General features: G+C 40.0%; 2 protein-coding genes and 1 long non-coding RNA gene across 6 annotated transcripts in view; 2 read left to right on the top strand and 1 right to left on the bottom strand.

The window, feature by feature from the left end:
- Nucleotides 1-17,536, bottom strand: part of tafa5l (TAFA chemokine like family member 5, like) — a 124,956-nt gene that overhangs the window by 11,261 nt on the left and 96,159 nt on the right. The window contains exon 4 of one of the 2 annotated variants that reach the window (XM_044110895.1): nt 15,221-15,260. In XM_044110895.1, coding sequence (XP_043966830.1) covers nt 15,237-15,260 — 24 coding nt within the window. In that variant the 3' untranslated portion in view covers nt 15,221-15,236. Of the gene's footprint in view, nt 1-14,272; nt 15,261-17,536 lie in introns of those variants that run through there. The other variant, XM_044110887.1, reaches the window with a different exon arrangement.
- LOC122827811 lies at nt 4,711-11,343 on the top strand. Of its 3 annotated transcripts, XM_044110872.1 has the most exons (3): nt 4,711-6,263; nt 7,608-7,657; nt 9,134-11,343. In XM_044110872.1, exon 3 carries the CDS (start codon nt 9,144-9,146, stop codon nt 10,104-10,106), a length of 963 nt encoding a protein of 320 aa, XP_043966807.1. In that variant the 5' UTR covers nt 4,711-6,263; nt 7,608-7,657; nt 9,134-9,143; the 3' UTR covers nt 10,107-11,343. The 3 variants fall into 3 exon arrangements, with proteins under 3 accessions (XP_043966807.1, XP_043966799.1, XP_043966791.1); XM_044110864.1 differs by lacking the exon at nt 4,711-6,263 and having other exon boundaries at nt 7,462-7,657; XM_044110856.1 differs by lacking the exons at nt 4,711-6,263; nt 7,608-7,657 and adding an exon at nt 8,192-8,279 and having other exon boundaries at nt 9,054-11,343.
- Nucleotides 12,502-14,277, top strand: LOC122827841. Its single transcript, XR_006370129.1, has 2 exons — nt 12,502-13,495; nt 13,927-14,277. It is a non-coding gene; the product is annotated as an uncharacterized LOC122827841 (long non-coding RNA).

Raw genomic sequence — 17,536 nt, 5'->3', positions numbered from 1 at the left:
CGATACGCGCTTTACGGAAACGCCCCCTCCATTACTCGACACACGCCTCGAAGCCTCGGCACATCACGTAACATCACTAGTGTTTCCTATCGAGTCGTTCCCTGGATCCTCCCTGTGAGATTCTCGTTGTGGCTTTGGATTTAGCCCTTCTCGTGACGCCGTGGGTGGTACCCACAGGTTGCCCGAGTTCCCATCTCCACCTCATCTGTCAGATCTCAGGACTTTTCCCTCCGTCATCGCCTAATCCCGAACTTACCTGTCCGCCCTCCATCGCCGTTCTCCCAGCCTCTGGACCTCGTTTCCGCTCTGCAGCCCATCCGGAACCTGCAGTATCCACCCTCTCAATCAAGACCATCCCCGGCAAGAAATAAGCACTGATTTCCCTTCTCGCACCTCCTGTTTCCTAGCAGCCATTGAACTCACCTTTTCCTCACTGTTCCACAGTAAGCCGCAGTCAGCAGCACCTCCCTCCTCTGGTTCGGACCCCACACCTCGCCAATGTCTTTACTGGTTTATTTTACAATAAATATTCTTAAACTGATTATCTGTCTCCTGTGGTGTTCTGCATGTGGGCTAGAAACCTAAACCCAAACATGACAAAAACAGCATTTAGAAAGTGTTTCTATTTTATTCTCAACAGCTTTGTTTGATTTTCAGGTGAATTAAACAGGTTGTATGTCATTAAAATATAGAAAAAGGCTGAAAATAATTTTTTGATGTCACACCTGCAAAAATTAGACAAGGGTGTGTTTAATCTTTAAGACACAGAGAGAATTAATTCAAACAGTGCATATTTGTAGTATTCTTAGACATCTCAGCTACATGTAGACATTAATTAGTGGTATTAAAATATCAATTAGTTGTCTAATAAATCTTAACCACCACAATTTACATTAATTAACCTGACTTCAGCTTGAACAAAGTAAAGAATGCAATTTATTTGATTTACTTTAACACTTCACACAAGGTTATTTTACCCAGAATCAATTAACACTATTTATTATTTGCTTCTCATTGTAAAAATTGTAACGCACATGAAAAGCTCTGACATCGCTTTTATGCGATGGTAGTAAAAAAAAAACAAAAGCCAGAATCATAAAGTATTCGGAATGTGAAGATATTTCACCCTCAGTTCAAGTCCTGCAGTTAACAACTTAATTTAACCAATTAATTCAAGTACGGACTTGATCAGGCAAACTTCGCCAAATGAGTGAATATGTTATATGTTTTAATCTATAAATGTTAATGCATAAATGATTCAAGGCAACAGTGGACAAATGTGACATTTGAAGACTGCCCACATAAATCATGCAGACACTTAAATATAAGTTGGCAAATCCACATAGAATTGCACAAATTCCCAGGGCCGGGCAAATATATATTTATGAATCCACGAATTCCCCTTTTCTCCCTGAATTGACAATTGTATGTGATTAATTTTGTTTTCTCAGTGGAGGAGGGAAAAATCCATCTTTGGATATTGGCTAGGAGACATAAAGCATGTTGCTTCCAAATATTTGTGTTTTTGAAGAATATAAAAGTTTCACAGATACTCAGTCAATGTTCCCTGGATAGGGATTAATTTTATTCTTTAGCACATTTACCCATGTTTTTACCTGCCATATCTATCACGCAACACATTTGTTGTAAAGTCCAGTGTTTAGTAAGGTCAGCACTGAATGTGAGGTAGAATAGGTCTGTTAATTATGTAATATTTTTTCCACATAGAATACTCAGGTTTGGTCAGTAAGTTGTAAGGTCCCACTAAAACTTAGACCAAAGCTACGCCCTTGCCTCCTCTACTTTTAAGAGGCCCGACTCCAGGTTCTGACCGTGTTTACAAAAATCATGTTTTAAAGCTTGACTTATTTCCCAAACAACAAAACTACGTAACTAAAAAACAACAAATCAATCAAACAGCTGCAGCTGATCCAGAATGCTGCTGCTCGTGTTCTCACTAAAACCAGGAAGATAGAGCACATAACACCAGTTTTAAAGTCTCTCCACTGGCTCCCTGTAGCTCAAAGAATAGACTTTAAAATACTGTTGTTAGTTTATAAATCACTGAATGGTTTAGCACCACAATACATTAAAGATCTGCTGCTATTGTATCAACCTTCCAGACCTCTCAGGTTCTGGTTCTGGGGATGCAGAGCAGAACCAGAACCAGAACCAAACGAGGAGAAGCAGCATTTAGCATCTATGCACCAAAAATCTGGAACAAACTTCCAGAAAACTGTAAAACAGCTGAAACACTGACTTCCTTTAAATCTCAACTAAAAACCCACTTGTTTAGAGTTGTATTTGAAACGTAATCAATTACAAATTTATTGACGGAATCTGACTATGTTGTGTTTTTATTGTTGATTCTATGTTGCATTGTATTTTTGTGTTTGATTTGATGTAAAGCACTTTGAAATGCCTTGCTGCTGAAATGTGCTATACAAATAAAGTTTGATTGATTGATTGATTGATAAAAAAGATGTCAATTTTTCATTTCTGTTGTGATAAAGTTGCCAAATCTGTAGCTGGGGCAGCTATTAGGTTATTTCAGATTTACAGCTGTAATTATGCGTCTGCATAATTAACAAAAATCCTGTCATTTTTATGTCTATAAAAATGACAGGATTTCTTCTAAATTTATCCCTGACCTTGCGATGAGATAAAGACACTGACTGCATTTCACGAATCCCCCAAGCGTCTTGGGTCCTCAGAGCCAAAGACTGTGCTGTGCAGTTTGGCCTCACATTTGTGGGGCTATTGCTGACTAAATATGAGTGTTATGAAATGGAGGTTTCAAATATAGCCCAGGGCTTAAGACAGGTTGAGCTTAGTCATAAATGTGTTAGTGGAAAACATATGATGAACAGAGATCAAATTCTGATTCGCTTAATGAACCTCTGAACATGTTGTAAATTTTTTAATTTAAAACATGGCTTCCTGATTTCTGCCCTCTTGTGTATAAAAAAATTAAATAGCCTAATTGATTAACCTTCTGCTTTTTTTGTTTTTCTTTTTTAATCATGACTCCAATCCCAGCCAGCATGCATGAGTGGGCCCCACTTGGGTTTGTTGTGGGGTACATGGGTAATGAGTGGGCATGGGTTTTATCTGGGCAAACTGCATGAGACACATGTGGTTAACCTAACATGGGACCCATATGGGCTGGCCCATTTGGGCTAAATGTATGGGCCCTATATAGCAGTAATGTGGGCTAACTGGGAATGGGACAGATCTGGGCTACACTGTGCGGGGCCCATATGGTTTCTGTATCATGGGCCCCACATAGGAAGCCCATGTGGGCTGACCACATTGAACCCACATGAAATAAACATGGGCTGACCGTACATGGGTTGGACCTGGGCATGGATATGTAGGCCCCAGTCCTTTTTTATGTGGGCTAACTGGGAATGGGACAGAAATGGGCTACACTCTGTGGGGCCCATATAGTTTCAGTATCATGGGCCCCACATAGGAAGCCCATGTGGGCTGACCACATTGAACCCACATGAAATAAACATGGGCTGACCATACATGGGTTGGACCTGGGCATGGACATGTAGGCCCCAGTCCTTTTTTATGTGGGCTAACTGGGAATGGGACAGAAATGGGCTACACTGTGTGGGGCCCATATAGTTTCAGTATCATGGGCCCCACATAGGAAGCGCATGTGGGCTGACCACATTGAACCCACATCACATAAACATGGGCTGACCGTACATGGGTTGGACCTGGGCATGGACATGTAGGCCCCAGTCCTTTTTTATGTGGGCTAACTGGGAATGGGACAGAAATGGGCTACACTGTGTGGGGCCCATATAGTTTCAGTATCATGGGCCCCACATAGGAAGCCCATGTGGGCTGACCACATTGAACCCACATGACATAAACATGGGCTGACCGTACATGGGTTGGACCTGGGCATGGATATGTAGGCCCCAGTCCTTTTTTATGGGGGCTAACTGGGAATGGGACAGAAATGGTCTACACTGTGGGGCCCATATAGTTTCAGTATCATGGGCCCCACATAGGAAGCCCATGAGGGCTGTCCAAAAGGAACCCACATCACCTAAAAAAGGGCTGGCCGTTCATGGGTTGGACCTGGGCAGGGATATGTAGGCCCGAGTCCTTTTTATGTGGGCTAACTGGGAATGGGACAGAAATGGGCTACACTGTGTGGGGCCCATATAGTTTCAGTATCATGGGCCCCACATAGGAAGCCCATGTGGGCGGACCACATTGAACCCACATCACATAAACATGGGCTGACCGTACATGGGTTGGACCTGGGCATGGATATGTAGGCCCCAGTCCTTTTTTATGTGGGCTAACTGGGAATGGGACAGAAATGGGCTACACTCTGTGGGGCCCATATAGTTTCAGTATCATGGGCCCCACATAGGAAGCCCATGTGGGATGACCACATTGAACCCACATGAAATAAACATGGGCTGACCATACATGGGTTGGACCTGGGCATGGACATGTAGGCCCCAGTCCTTTTTTATGTGGGCTAACTGGGAATGGGACAGAAATGGGCTACACTGTGTGGGGCCCATATAGTTTCAGTATCATGGGCCCCACATAGGAAGCGCATGTGGGCTGACCACATTGAACCCACATGACATAAACATAGGCTGACCGTACATGGGTTGGACCTGGGCATGGATATGTAGGCCCCAGTCCTTTTTTATGTGGGCTAACTGGGAATGGGACAGAAATGGGCTACACTGTGTGGGGCCCATATAGTTTCAGTATTGTGGGCCCAACATGAAAAGACCATGTGGGCTTTCCACATTGAACCCACATGACATAAACATGGCCGTACATGAGTTGGACCTCAACAAGGAAATGTAGATCCTTTAGATTTTTATGTCAGTTAATGGTACAAAACTGTGGAACATCTTAATAGACAATGTGGTTAACCTGTAACTTTCAAACTTTTCACTATATGTCAAAGCAAAAGCTGCAAGAGCAAGAACATAAAAATTTGGAAAAGAAATTACCCAAAATATCAGATTGATGGTCTTGCCAAGGCAATTTGTACTCAGTTGATATAAAGTGTAGAAGCAATTGCATAAGCTTTTCTGTCTACAGAAGGAAAAGCTTTCCTTGGATGGTTACCTCGTCTTGGAAGTCACCAAGGTGTATTGTATTTGAACCTAAAACATGCTCACTATGTGATCTCTGTGTCTGGCTCATTTACTAACACCGACATGACACTACGCTTCCAAAAAGACCAGGATATTGCCATTAAAAAATAATGCTTCAAAGCTTTATTTTTTAAAACAGTTCAGTATTGCTCTTACTACACTTTGAACCCCTAATGGTTTTTCTTTTTATTATTTACACTAGAACAGTCCAGTTAAGTCTGGATGTGATTTTTGTGACATAATCCGTTTTAAATATGCACCATATGTAATCTTCTGCTCACTCAAAATTAGGTTCAGATCTGGACTTTTCACCTTGCTTTTTTTAATGCAAAGGGTTTATTGCAGCTTTTTCACAACAGGATTTAATTCTTATTTGGAGAAATTGTTCAGATCAGACCATTGTGAAAAATATTACAAAATGTTTAGAAAATAAATTTAAACAAAACTCATTATCTAGTGAGAAAGACTAAAATTTTGAGAATCTGTTTCATAAATCTGCAAACATTTTCCAAGTTGTCAGCATAAATAAAATGAAATAAAAACTTAACATTTCTATTAATGATTCATTTTATATATTTTAATCTGATTGCAATGATCTTTTTAACCTTTTTATTGCTCTATTGCAGGATGTCAAACTCCAGTCCTCAAGGGCAGGTGTGCTGCAGCGTATAGAGGTGCCTCTCCTGCGCCACACCTGAATAAAATAATTAGTTCATTAAGGAGGAGGTCATTAACCAATTCATTCCAGGGTTCTGTACATGTGGCACACAGGACATCTGGAGGACTGGAGTTTGACACTTGTGCTCTTGGCACCTTTGCCAATAAAGATTGGTGAATTGAAGTAGGCATTTTACACATCCACTAAAGAAAATAGTTCCAAAGAACATTTTAATAAGGAGGACGACAATATTTATTTATTTTTGTTTGAGCAAGTTTTTGAGTGTTACATCGGTTTTAAATTTGTTAAACCGATGTAACACTCAAAATTAATCTTGTGTTTCTTGAAAAACGTAAAATTAACTGCGGATGGATATGCGGTTTCACACTCCAACGTATTCTCCTCATCAGTCCGTTTGCGCGGAATCTGCAGGTTGACTGTCCTACGAATCTGTAAGTAATTCTCTTCTCTCTGTTTTACCTGTATTATATCAAATTTTAGGGAGATTTTAAATCGCCAGTTAAAGAAATGTGCTGGTCATAACAGATCGGATGATCGGCGTACCCCAAAAGATTATTTATGTTTTGGGGTTTTTTTTCTTATCCTTTTTTTGATTTTGGAACGTTTTGTGGTAAAATCATGTGATTTTTGGTGTGATTTTCACATGTGGAAATGTGTGAATCACATGTGATTTTACCACGAAACGTTCCAAAATCACACGTATTCATGTGCTTTCACATGTGATTCACATGTAAAATTTGTGTGAATCACATGTGAAAGTCACATGTGATCCGCATGTGATTTTCGTGGGATTTTTTTGTAAGGGATGCAATGGTGCTTTTTTTTTTAATTATTATTTTTTTTAAATGAAACTGCATTGAATCGTTTTGTTTTGGGCAAGATTGGTAATGATTGGGCATGGGTTTCATCTGGGCTAACTGCATGAGCCCCATATGGTTAACCTAAAATGAAAGCCATATTATTGAGCCATTTGGGCTAAACGTATGGACCTTATTCAGCATTAATGTGGGCTAGCTGGGAATGGGATAGAAATGGGCAACACTATATGGGGCACATGTGGTTTCAGTATATTTGGCATAGAAGCTTTTTTTTGTAAATAGGATGAAGGTATAGTAAATATTTTTAAATCCTTTTTTATTTTGTAAGTGACACTTAAAAGTGTTTTGTTCTGCCAGAGTTTGTTTCAATCTGCACAGTTTTGTGTTCTATAGAGTAGTCTTCAGTGGCCAGGCCTGAATTAAAGATTGAAAGATGAAGAATTTTTTTTGTTGTTTTTGCAATATTTTAAGTGTAGCTCTTGTTCTTTAATACGTGCAATATTTTAGGAGTGATTTCTTAGTGATTTTCTAAACTGCTCTTAGGATTAATACTACTGTCTTGTCACAGTACTATACACAGTAAATGAGGATAATTGAAACGGTTCAGTGTTTACAATATATGGCTACAGTGAGTACTCTATACCAGGGGTCTCAAACTCCAGTCCTCGAGATCCGGTATCCTGCAGTTTTTAGATGTGCCACAGGTACAAAACACTGGAATGAAATGGCTTAATTACCTTCTCCTTGTGTAGATCAGTTCTCCTGAGCCTTAGTGACCTAATTATTCTATTCAGGTGTGGTGTAGCAGAGGAACAGCTAAAAGTTGCAGGACACCTGCCCTTGAGGACTGGGGTTTGACACCCCTGCTCTATACATAGGCTGTTTTGCCTTAATATTATTTTTTGGAGAAGCCCAAATGTTGTATTAACTGCATTATGAAAATATATTTCTTTGTAGACTTGAAGAGCACGAAACTGTGAAGATCACCTATCAACGATTTGAAAAAGGTAGTTTTATAATTTTTACTTTCATAAAGTTTTGGGAATTAAATGTTTTGTTGCAATTTTATAACCATTTTATCAGGCAAGCTTTATGTACAAAATGAAGCCTAGGCGTAAATTCAAGCTGGAAGACTCTTTTAGCCCCACCTGCATCATCCAGCCGGAACTTCCGGCTCATCACCGTTGATTGCTCAACGCCGGACCAAGACTCGTTACGTCCAATCACCGTCCAAGCCCCAGCTGATAAGGACCGCCATCCATGGCGTCGTGCGCTTTCCAGCTGAGCTCAACCCACCTCCACCCCTTCACCTCCACTCGCTCAGCATTAGGCCACATCCTTCATCGCCTCCACCACCAGTGCCGGGTCCTGGGGGATGACGTTCCTCTCAGCATATGGAATGCTCATCCAAGCCCATCGCAAAGTTTGCGATGATCAATGTCCTTAGCCGGGGCCCGAGCGCCAAAGATTTAAATCATAGTGTCATTAAACTTTTCTAATGGTTACCCCTTTGTCTGTCTGAGTCTCTACAGATTGAATTGCTACTTCTGCCAAAACTGACAGTAAATAAGACTCTATAATAATATTACACTTAGGAAATTCCTTAATCATGGCCAACATAGACTGCAAGTCTATGTTAGGGTACCACTTCTGAAGAGTGGTACCCCATGAATGTTAACATTTAGAATTAAAATATGAACTGAAAGATGAGTCATTTAATAACAGTCAAGTTATTGCTTTTGTCACTGTAAAAGATCTAATCGATAATGCTTTAAATGACACTAAAGCAATTATAAATGAGCTTAACATTAATTTTGTCAATGTGCTTTCAAATTTGTCTGGAGAAATTAAGCGATTTGTAGAAAAAAGCAATTTTAAGTTGATTCATAGAAACAAATGCAATATTTCTCAGTGGCGTGTGCAAGAGTGACATAATGCAAGTTAAAAACTTTCAAAATAAAGAAATTGCTTGACACAAATCAGTGTTGAAACAATTTTTAAATTTATAATCAAAATTGAATTATTTTCTAGATTTTGCTAAGTACGTACTTAATCAAGTATTTTTTTTTTTTTATTTATATACTTGTTGCCAATATTTGAATAAGCAGTACTCTGAGTAATAACTGGATAACCAGTTGCACCAGTATCATAAAAACTGTGTCATCTGAGACATATACATTTATTTTATGATTCAGGGATGTTGTCTTTACTTAGGTTGTTTGTTTGTTGCACTTCTTGTGAAATATAAATTTTAATTCCATACTAATTTTACATCCTGAAACCTCAATTTGTCCTTGCTTATCACCTTTTAAATTTCAACTATACCATAAAGTACCTTAATAGTAAAAATATTATGATTAATCATTGTGTTAAATAAAAAAGTATTTGGCAAACACAAAATTATATTTCAGTCTTTAGACAAGTATTCTATCATTCCTTAGTAAATAGCCATCTGAAAGTGTGCTTTGTTTGTGTTTTCGCAGACTTAAAAAAATGGATTATTATTGTAGTTCTCGGACAAAAAGAAGACGAATTAAAGCCAAAGTTTCTGAGCATTTAAAGTTTTTGGAAGACTTCAAGGTCAAAAGTGGCACATTTTCTGATTTGGATTATGCTTCGGAAGTGGACAACCAGATTTCCAGTGAAAAGTGGAACTTTGAAGCTCATTTGAGTGAAAAAGAGACTGATGCAGAATTTGAAGATGAACATGAAGAACAATCAGCTGCTGGAAGAAAATTTACTGCCAGTAGCATTGAAATAGATTTGAACAGCATGTCTGAAGAAATTGATCGCACACGTACACTTAAAATAAAGCTTGCTGATTGGGCAGCAAATCGAAATATCTCACACAGTGCATTGACAGAGCTGCTACATATTTTAGTGCACTATGGTTTGGATTTACCCAAGGATTCTAGAAGTCTTTTGTCAACTCCCAAAACCTTTGAAGTGAAAGAAATGGGACATGGTATTTACCATCATTTTGGACTGGCTAAGACACTAACTTCACAGCTTTTAAATGACTCTCATCTTTCAGTTGATACGTTGACTCTCCGGGTGAACATTGATGGCTTACCACTCTTCAAAAGTTCAAAAATGGAGTTGTGGCCTATTTTGGCCATGATTAAGGAATTTCCAAAATCTGGTGTGTTTATCATTGGCTTGTATGCAGGTGTGGCCAAGCCTGACTCTGTCACAAAATACTTGAAAGAGTTTATTGAAGACCTGAAGACAGTAACTCAAGAGGGTTTGAATTACAGAGGAAAACATTTTAATGTTGCACTTCCAGATGCCTTCATCTGTGATGCACCTGCTCGGGCATTTTTGAAATGTATCAAAGGTCATTCTGGCTACAGCTCCTGTGAACGCTGTGTAGAGCATGGAATTTACATGGATAAGAAGGTTGTGTTTCCTGATTGTACAGCACCTCTACGAACAGATGAAACTTTTGACAGATGACGATCACCATCATGGAGTTTCACCCTTGCAGCAGCTTGGTGTAGGAATGGTGTCGAGCTTTGTGCTTGACTATATGCATCTGGTTTGTTTAGGACATGTTAAAAAAGTTATAAGTTTGTGGATCAAAGGACCTTTAAGGTGTCGTCTGTCTGCAGTTACAATTTCCATTATTTCTAATCACTTGAAATCAGTGAGAGATCACCTTCCTAGAAATTTCTCTAGAAAACCACGTTCACTGATGGAGTACAGTCAATGGAAGGCAACAGAATTCAGACAATTTCTGTTGTACACTGGCCCAGTGGTTCTTCAAGGACGACTATCAGCACAAATGTACAACAACTTTATGTTGCTCTCAATAGCAATGACAATTCTTCTCAGTCCTGTTTTGTGCTGTAAATACTGTGACTATGCTGGAAAACTGTTGAAGTGTTATGTTACCAATTTTGCGAAGTTGTATGGAACAGAACACTTGGTCTACAACACCCACTGTCTCATACATTTAGCTGATGATGCCAGAAAATATGGTGCCTTGGACAATGTTTCATGTTTTCCCTTTGAAAATTATCTTGGGACATTGAAGCGACTTGTACGAAGACCCCAAAACCCTCTCCAACAAGTCGTCCGGCGTTTAGCTGAAAAGCCCATTCTGGGAGAAGATGGAAGACAGAGTAAAGCTCAAGTTCCACATTCATGTGGTCCAACTCTCCCAGACTTTCCTGCTCGCATGCAGTTCAGGCAGTACAGACATGAGGGAACCGTCATATCATGTTGTGTAGGAGATAACTGTTTTGATGTTGAGGGCAGAGTTGCTGTAATAAGGAATATAATACAGTTGTTATCTGGAGCCATGTACACTGTGTGTCAATTTTATGAACAACAAGACTGTTTCTGCAGATACCCTATTGATTCATCTTGTCTAGGAATCAGAACTATGACACAACTTTCAGACCGTCTTTATGGTGTACCGGTGACAAGCCTGACAAAAAAACTGGTAGTCCTTCCTTTGCGGAACGGTCATGTTGTTTTTCCTCAGTTACATGACCATTAATTTACTTAATATGAACTTCCAGCATGTCCTTCAGCGTTGTGGAATTCATTGAAGAATCAACAGAGGGAAAGAAGTTGGTGGATATAATCCCATCATGTTGGTTTACTGATGCAAACAAGGCTCAGTGCTTCTGGCCAGCAGGCCTTAGTATAAATGTCACGAAAGCAGTGAAGCAACAACTACAGCCAGACGCTTCATGGAAGACATGCTGTGTGCGTGTTCTTGGAAATGCAGGTGACAAACATTTACTTGTATGAAAATTTTGAAAATGTGAGCTTTAGATTTACAAATGTGTTAATCCTTTTTTTTTTGAAAATTCTTTTCTAAAGACTGCTATGGAGAAGCACGACGAAAGCTTGCAAGGGCAGAAGCGACATCAGATCTTCAAACGGATTATGAGATCCCAGAAAAGTGACGTAGAAGGTAGTGTGGAACAGGGACTTGTGTAACACACAACTCTAAATCTTCTGTCTTCCTAGTTGTCATTTGAGCAGCTCTCAATTCCTTTACCCATTTGGTTCTCTTTGCATTACTTTTTTTCTCATCCTTCAGTGCTTAAAGGAACAACATATTTGTAAGAATGGAAAATTACACAGGAAAAAATGCTAATACTTGTGAGCTTTACTATAGATTTTGCCACATTCCTACTTTAAATGAACTAGATTACTATTTTTTTAACCATATTGGTTGTCATAGGTTCAACTGTAACGTTTTATCTTTTGGATCTTATTTCTGTATCTCTCACAGTTAACTTGAAATAAAAGTTAAATTGCTCACTAGACCGTAGCCTTCTTTTTTTTTTTTTAACCACTTGTTAAATTCTGATTTATCATTTCAGATCCTCCCACAAATGGGGCACATTTTCTTCAAGTGAAGACAGTGTCGACTCCTCAGAGAATGAAGTTCCACCTTCTCCTCCCTTGGAACTTGCCACAGTTGGATCTGCCGCAAAAGTGTGTAGTCTCGGTGTGTCCAGAAATAGAAGCCCCAGCACAACTTCAAATCTGAGAAGCCCCAGCGCAACTTAAAATCTGAGAAGCCCCAGCGCAACTCCAAATCTGAGAAGCCCCAGCGCAACTCCAAATCTGAGAAGCCCCAGCGCAACTCCAAATCTAGGAAGCCCCAGCGCAACTCCAAATCTAGGAAGCCCCAGCGCAACTCCAAATCTGAGAAGCCCCAGCGCAACTCCAAATCTAGGAAGCCCCAGCGCAACTCCAAATCTAGGAAGCCCCAGCGCAACTCCAAATCTGAGAAGCCCCAGCGCAACTCCAAATCTGAGAAGCCCCAGCGCAACTCCAAATCTGAGAAGCCCCAGCGCAACTCCAAATCTAGGAAGCCCCAGCGCAACTCCAAATCTGAGAAGCCCCAGCGCAACTGCAAGTCTTTCTATGAGTCCTGGGACTTCTTTGAGCAGGAGCAGCTCCAGCTTGGGAGAGGCAATGTTTACTAGGCCTGTTACACTTCTAGAGGAGGTTAGAGAAACACAAAAACTGCACGGACAGTCGTCGAGTACCTTGTCGAGACAGAAATCTGCTTCACCACCGGTCGAACCACCCGAAGGAGCTGTTTTTCCATCGAGTACAATCAATGATGTCCTGGGCATGAATGAGAAGCTGGGTGACTCAGACTTCATGTCTGGAGTTGTAAGATAAAATTTTGTTCCTTAAAAATTAACATTAAATTAGCCCCATTGCAGTAAGCAATTAACTAATGACATGATAAATTAAAACAAATTCCCATAATTTATCATTTTTCTGTTTCTACTAAAAACTGCTTGACAAGTATTCAGTCTGGTGTTTAGGTCTCAACTTACCATTTTTTTGAAGTACACATTTGTTTACACAGACTTCATAATTGGGTATTTAAATTGTCTTCCAGTTGCAATGCTCATTGTTCATTAGAATTCAGTTTATCAATCTGTGAGAATGTGTTGTCATTATTATATTATTTGAAAATGGTTGTAAAACATTGAATCACAGTAACTTCTGGGAATTTATTGTCCAGAAAAATTTATTGTGCCAGGCCTCCCTTAAATTGACGCATAAATTAATTGGCATTTTGTCCATGTATAAAATTAAGCATATAAGCTATATATGTGTGAAACAATAACAAATCAATTAATAAAAATTAAAATGCATCCTGATTTTCAAATGTTGTCTTGCAATTGTCATTATATTTAAGGTTGCCATGGTTGCAGAAATTGGAGGAGCATCCTTGGATGATGCAATACGGCGGGCTATGCGATTCCTGATGTCCCATGAATTAGCAGTCCAGTTCAATCTGTTTGGCCGACATGGGAAACACCAGTTCCGGGACCTGCGTCTCTTTGATGTTGTGTATGGTAAATATCAGTTTTTATGGTCAGAGTAACTTTTCTTTTCACTTTTTTTCCTTAAACATTTGTTAATTTATTTTGTTTGTCATAGCCTTTTGTTTATTTGTAGTAATCTTTTGGGTTTTATTCACATAGTGTTCTTTCACTCAAGAACTTTTGATAGCTGACAAAAATTTTAAATGATATTTGTATTTCAGACGATACAAAATAACTGTAGAACCTTTCTTATATCAGTATAAGAAAGATATAGATGGATATTTTCAATTTGAACTAAGAATCTAGTGTGTGTTCATAATAATAAAGACTCAAGTGCTTTTATTGTGGCAGATCTTTGCAAGCATGTTTGCCCAATGAAGGGGAAAAGGCAAATGTCATGAATGTTACATTGTACTAAAGTAAAATACTAATACAATTTCTACCTTTGCTTGTTATTTTAGGGGCACTTAAAAGAAATGGTTCCATCGTTGGACTCACACATAAAGATGTTGAAAAGGCTCTCTCCAAGTGGTTCACTGGAGCCCGGGACAGAGGTGGGAATAGGAGAGTTAGAGCAAGTAGGGAGGCTGCCTGTTCTCACTCTGGTGGGCAGGTTTTCCAAGAAGGACAGTTACAATAATATGCGAGCTTTCAAGTGTAAGCATGCATGTAGGGTTATTCTAAAAGGTTTTTTGAAAGGTGTGTGCATGTAACGGTAAACAAGTTTGTTGTTCAAAAATGCCATGTGAACAATTTTGTAGATTTTTTTTTTTTATTGTTTAAGAGCACAATTTACAATTTTGTAGATTTTTTTTTATTTTTTATTTTTTTGTTGTTTAAGAGCACAATTTACAATTTTGTAGATTTTTTTGTTTTGTTTTTTATTTTGTTGTTTAAGAGCGCAATTTGTGATTGTGGCACCGTTTGCTTTGTTAACTGAGTTCTAATAATTGCTGAGGTATAAAATAACAAAATAAAAAGCCTTGACCAAAGGAAATTTCTTTTTTTTTCCCCTCTTTAAACAAATTTTGTGATAAAGCGTTTTAGGACTTTGGTTTGTTTAAGACTGCATATCTATGAATGTTATTCATTTCAAGGTTAGGTGACAACAACCCTATTGTTCCTATAAGGATTAATGCATCTGGCTCCCACTGAAAACCCAGTCAGGGCCTAAATGTGGAACTACTAATTTGTTACTCATATTCTAGCCCAGTTCAGACCCAATTGGGGCCCAGGTAAATATACCTGAACGCACCCTAGTGGGCCACAGATGGGCCTCATGTAAGTTAACCATCTGGGCCCCACTGAAGACCCAGTCGGAGCCCATTAAAATCTACCTGGGCAAACCCATGTGGGGCCACCATGGAACCCGTGGACAAACCCACTTGTTACCCATATTCTAGCCCAGTTCGGACCCACATAAATATACCTGAACGCACCCTAGTGGGCCACAGATGGGCCTCATGTAAGTTAACCATCTGGGCCCCACTGAAGACCCAGTCAGAGCCCATTAAAATCTACCTGGGCAAACCCATGTGGGGCCACCATGGAAACCGTGGACAAACCCTTTTGGGACCCATATTGACAGCCCTCTTTTATCCCATATGGGGCCCACCTAGGTGTGCTGGCTGGGAATGTAGGATTTTTGCTTAACGTTATTATAACAGCAGAAAAACAGCACAAAATGCCTCAAAGGTCAGGTTATCAGCATGCAAATCAGCATAAATGAGCTTGTTATCCAAAATTCATACTTGCCGTTTTCCCCTTTGTCCTACGATGGCTCCTTGGGCAAAGGCTGAAAAAGAAAAATAGAGGTTGAGAATCAAGTGAATAGTGCTGACACAAACATTTCATTTCTTCAATTATATACGTATTACACACAACATGATCATTTAATGTGAAAGTACCAAGCTTTAAGTTAAATTTTTAAGGATCTTTTGAGACTTGATAGTGTGGTAGACTTGATTACATTTTCAGCTGCTGTGGTTTTCTTTCACACAAACCAAATCCTTTGATCAACCTGTTCCCCTCATCATCTGTAGTGGCGCTGAACCAAGAACCACTGAAGGAACAACACAAAACCTCTGAAGAAGACACTGAGTGCAACTTCCTTTTTTAAAAAAAGGCAAACAAAATTGGAATGGTGTCAGGTTTTAGCAGTTGGAGCAGTCTTTTATCACTTTTGTAGTTGATATAAGACTGTGAGCTGTTTCTCCAGCTAGTGGTAGGCTAGCCTGTTTGTATTTAACTTGGAGCATTGTAGTCTACTTCCTGCTTCTGAAGTTTTCTCTGGTCCAGTTAGTATTCAGGTGTGTATTCAAACTACAACCGAAACCTACGTTTTTAGGCAAACCAGAATTTGATTTTTGATTTTTTTTTTTTTTCCCTCCAAGGGGTCTTTTGTGGGCTCTAGTGTCCCTTATATGACAGTAGACTGACAGGAAAGGGGGAAGACATGCGGCAAATGTCGGTCAGGTCCAGGAATCAAACCCGCGACGGCCGCGTCGAGGACTCAAGGCCTCCAAATGTGGGTTGCGCTATCCCCTACGCCAGTGTTTCCCAATTCCAGTCCTCGGGGCCCCCCTGACTTCATGTTTTAGATGTTCCTCTATACCAGAACAGCTGATTCAAATGATTGCATGATATCTTCTGCAGCCACCAAGTACTGCAGGAGCCTGTTAATCACCCAAAGATTCAATCCAGGTGTGTGGCAGAAGGGAAACACATAAAACATGCAGGTAGGGGGCCCCGAGGACTGGAAGTGGGAAACACTGCCCTACGCCACCACAGCATGCCCCAAGCGTTTGCTTTTTATGTCCGCATCAAAGTTCAATTGTACATTAATCCCCCCGCAAATGAACCGGATCTTCTAGACAAATGGGCTGGAGTTTGATTAAAGCGAACTAAACAGAACTGCTGTGAATCTTTAAGGAGCTTGAAGTAACTTTATAACAGGTGCTGCTTTGCTCCTCAATCTGAATATACAAGGAGCATATAATAACCACCTCATCATTTGTGTTCAAGAGAAAACTTTTTCTTTGATTAGAACCTACTATTCTTTTATCGGATTAGCAGTGGGGAAGAATTATAAAGAGTATATGAACACAATAACTACAGTCCTTTCATAACTGTTTTCCTCTGACCACAAGATGAAAACAGCTTCTAGGCCGTCTCAAAACTAGCAAATGAGTCACTTTTGATCAGAGGTACCTCAGCGAGACAAGCTGTCTGGGAGGAGCATTGGAATTCCCAGTAGCCGCTCCCACTCTTCCGCCGTGGCATTCCGACTTGGTATTCCACTGCCCGACCCCCGCCTGTCACTCCGCTATCAGTCACTCTGTCCGTCCTGCCTAGTGGACCGGCCCTGTCGCCTTTAAAGAAATACAGTTCTCTGAAGAGGTGCTGATCCATCACACCTCTCTCACAGCATGTTATCTAAATGCTAAGTACTTCCATTGCATCTTTAAATCAAAACAAGAAAATAAATTAGCACAGGAAGTTAGTGGTTAGAAGGGATAAAAGCTTATAAGGGCACAATAAAATCAGCTGGGCAGACCCTTTGCTTCTTTGCATTAATTTTCAAAGAAGTGGGGGAAAGGAGAAAGTGATTAAGAGGGACTCTGTGGGTCTTGAAAAACCCAAAGGTTTTATCTCTTTAAAGGCGCAAGAAGGGGGGGGAAGTTAATGCAGATCCCATCAGTTGCCATAAAGCAATATTCCATTTGATTTTTCTGTAAATAAATGCGCCCCCACAGTGTAAGTTCCTGCCTCTTCTTTGTCTCCCTGTCTCAGTCCAAGTGTTTGCTATTGATTGGAGCGTATTCTTGAAGTCAGGGCAGGAGTGCTGAGGCAGCACAGGAAACCGGGACTATTAACTGCTGTCACTAATTAAAAGGGTAACAAGGTGAGTTAGGCCCCATGGGAGATGAAGCACGCTGTTTGTGCGTCATGCTCACCGGTAAATAGCACTCTTTGCCTCTAGTGTTTATAAAACAGAGGATCCAAGGACATCCAAGATGTACTTATCTCCTGTCGGCACGATGGATGAGGGAGATTCGCAGATAAGACGTG

This window comes from Gambusia affinis, linkage group LG01, assembly GCF_019740435.1.
Source record: "Gambusia affinis linkage group LG01, SWU_Gaff_1.0, whole genome shotgun sequence".
NCBI classification, from domain to species: Eukaryota; Metazoa; Chordata; class Actinopteri; order Cyprinodontiformes; family Poeciliidae; genus Gambusia; species Gambusia affinis.
Note: the sequence above shows the minus strand (reverse complement) of the source record. Positions and strands in the feature narration are given on the sequence as shown.

What these genes read in the sequence shown, in the direction of transcription:
- LOC122827811 (XM_044110872.1), top strand. Translation starts at nt 9,144, where the DNA reads ATGGATTATTATTGTAGTTCTCGGACAAAAAGAAGACGAATTAAAGCC.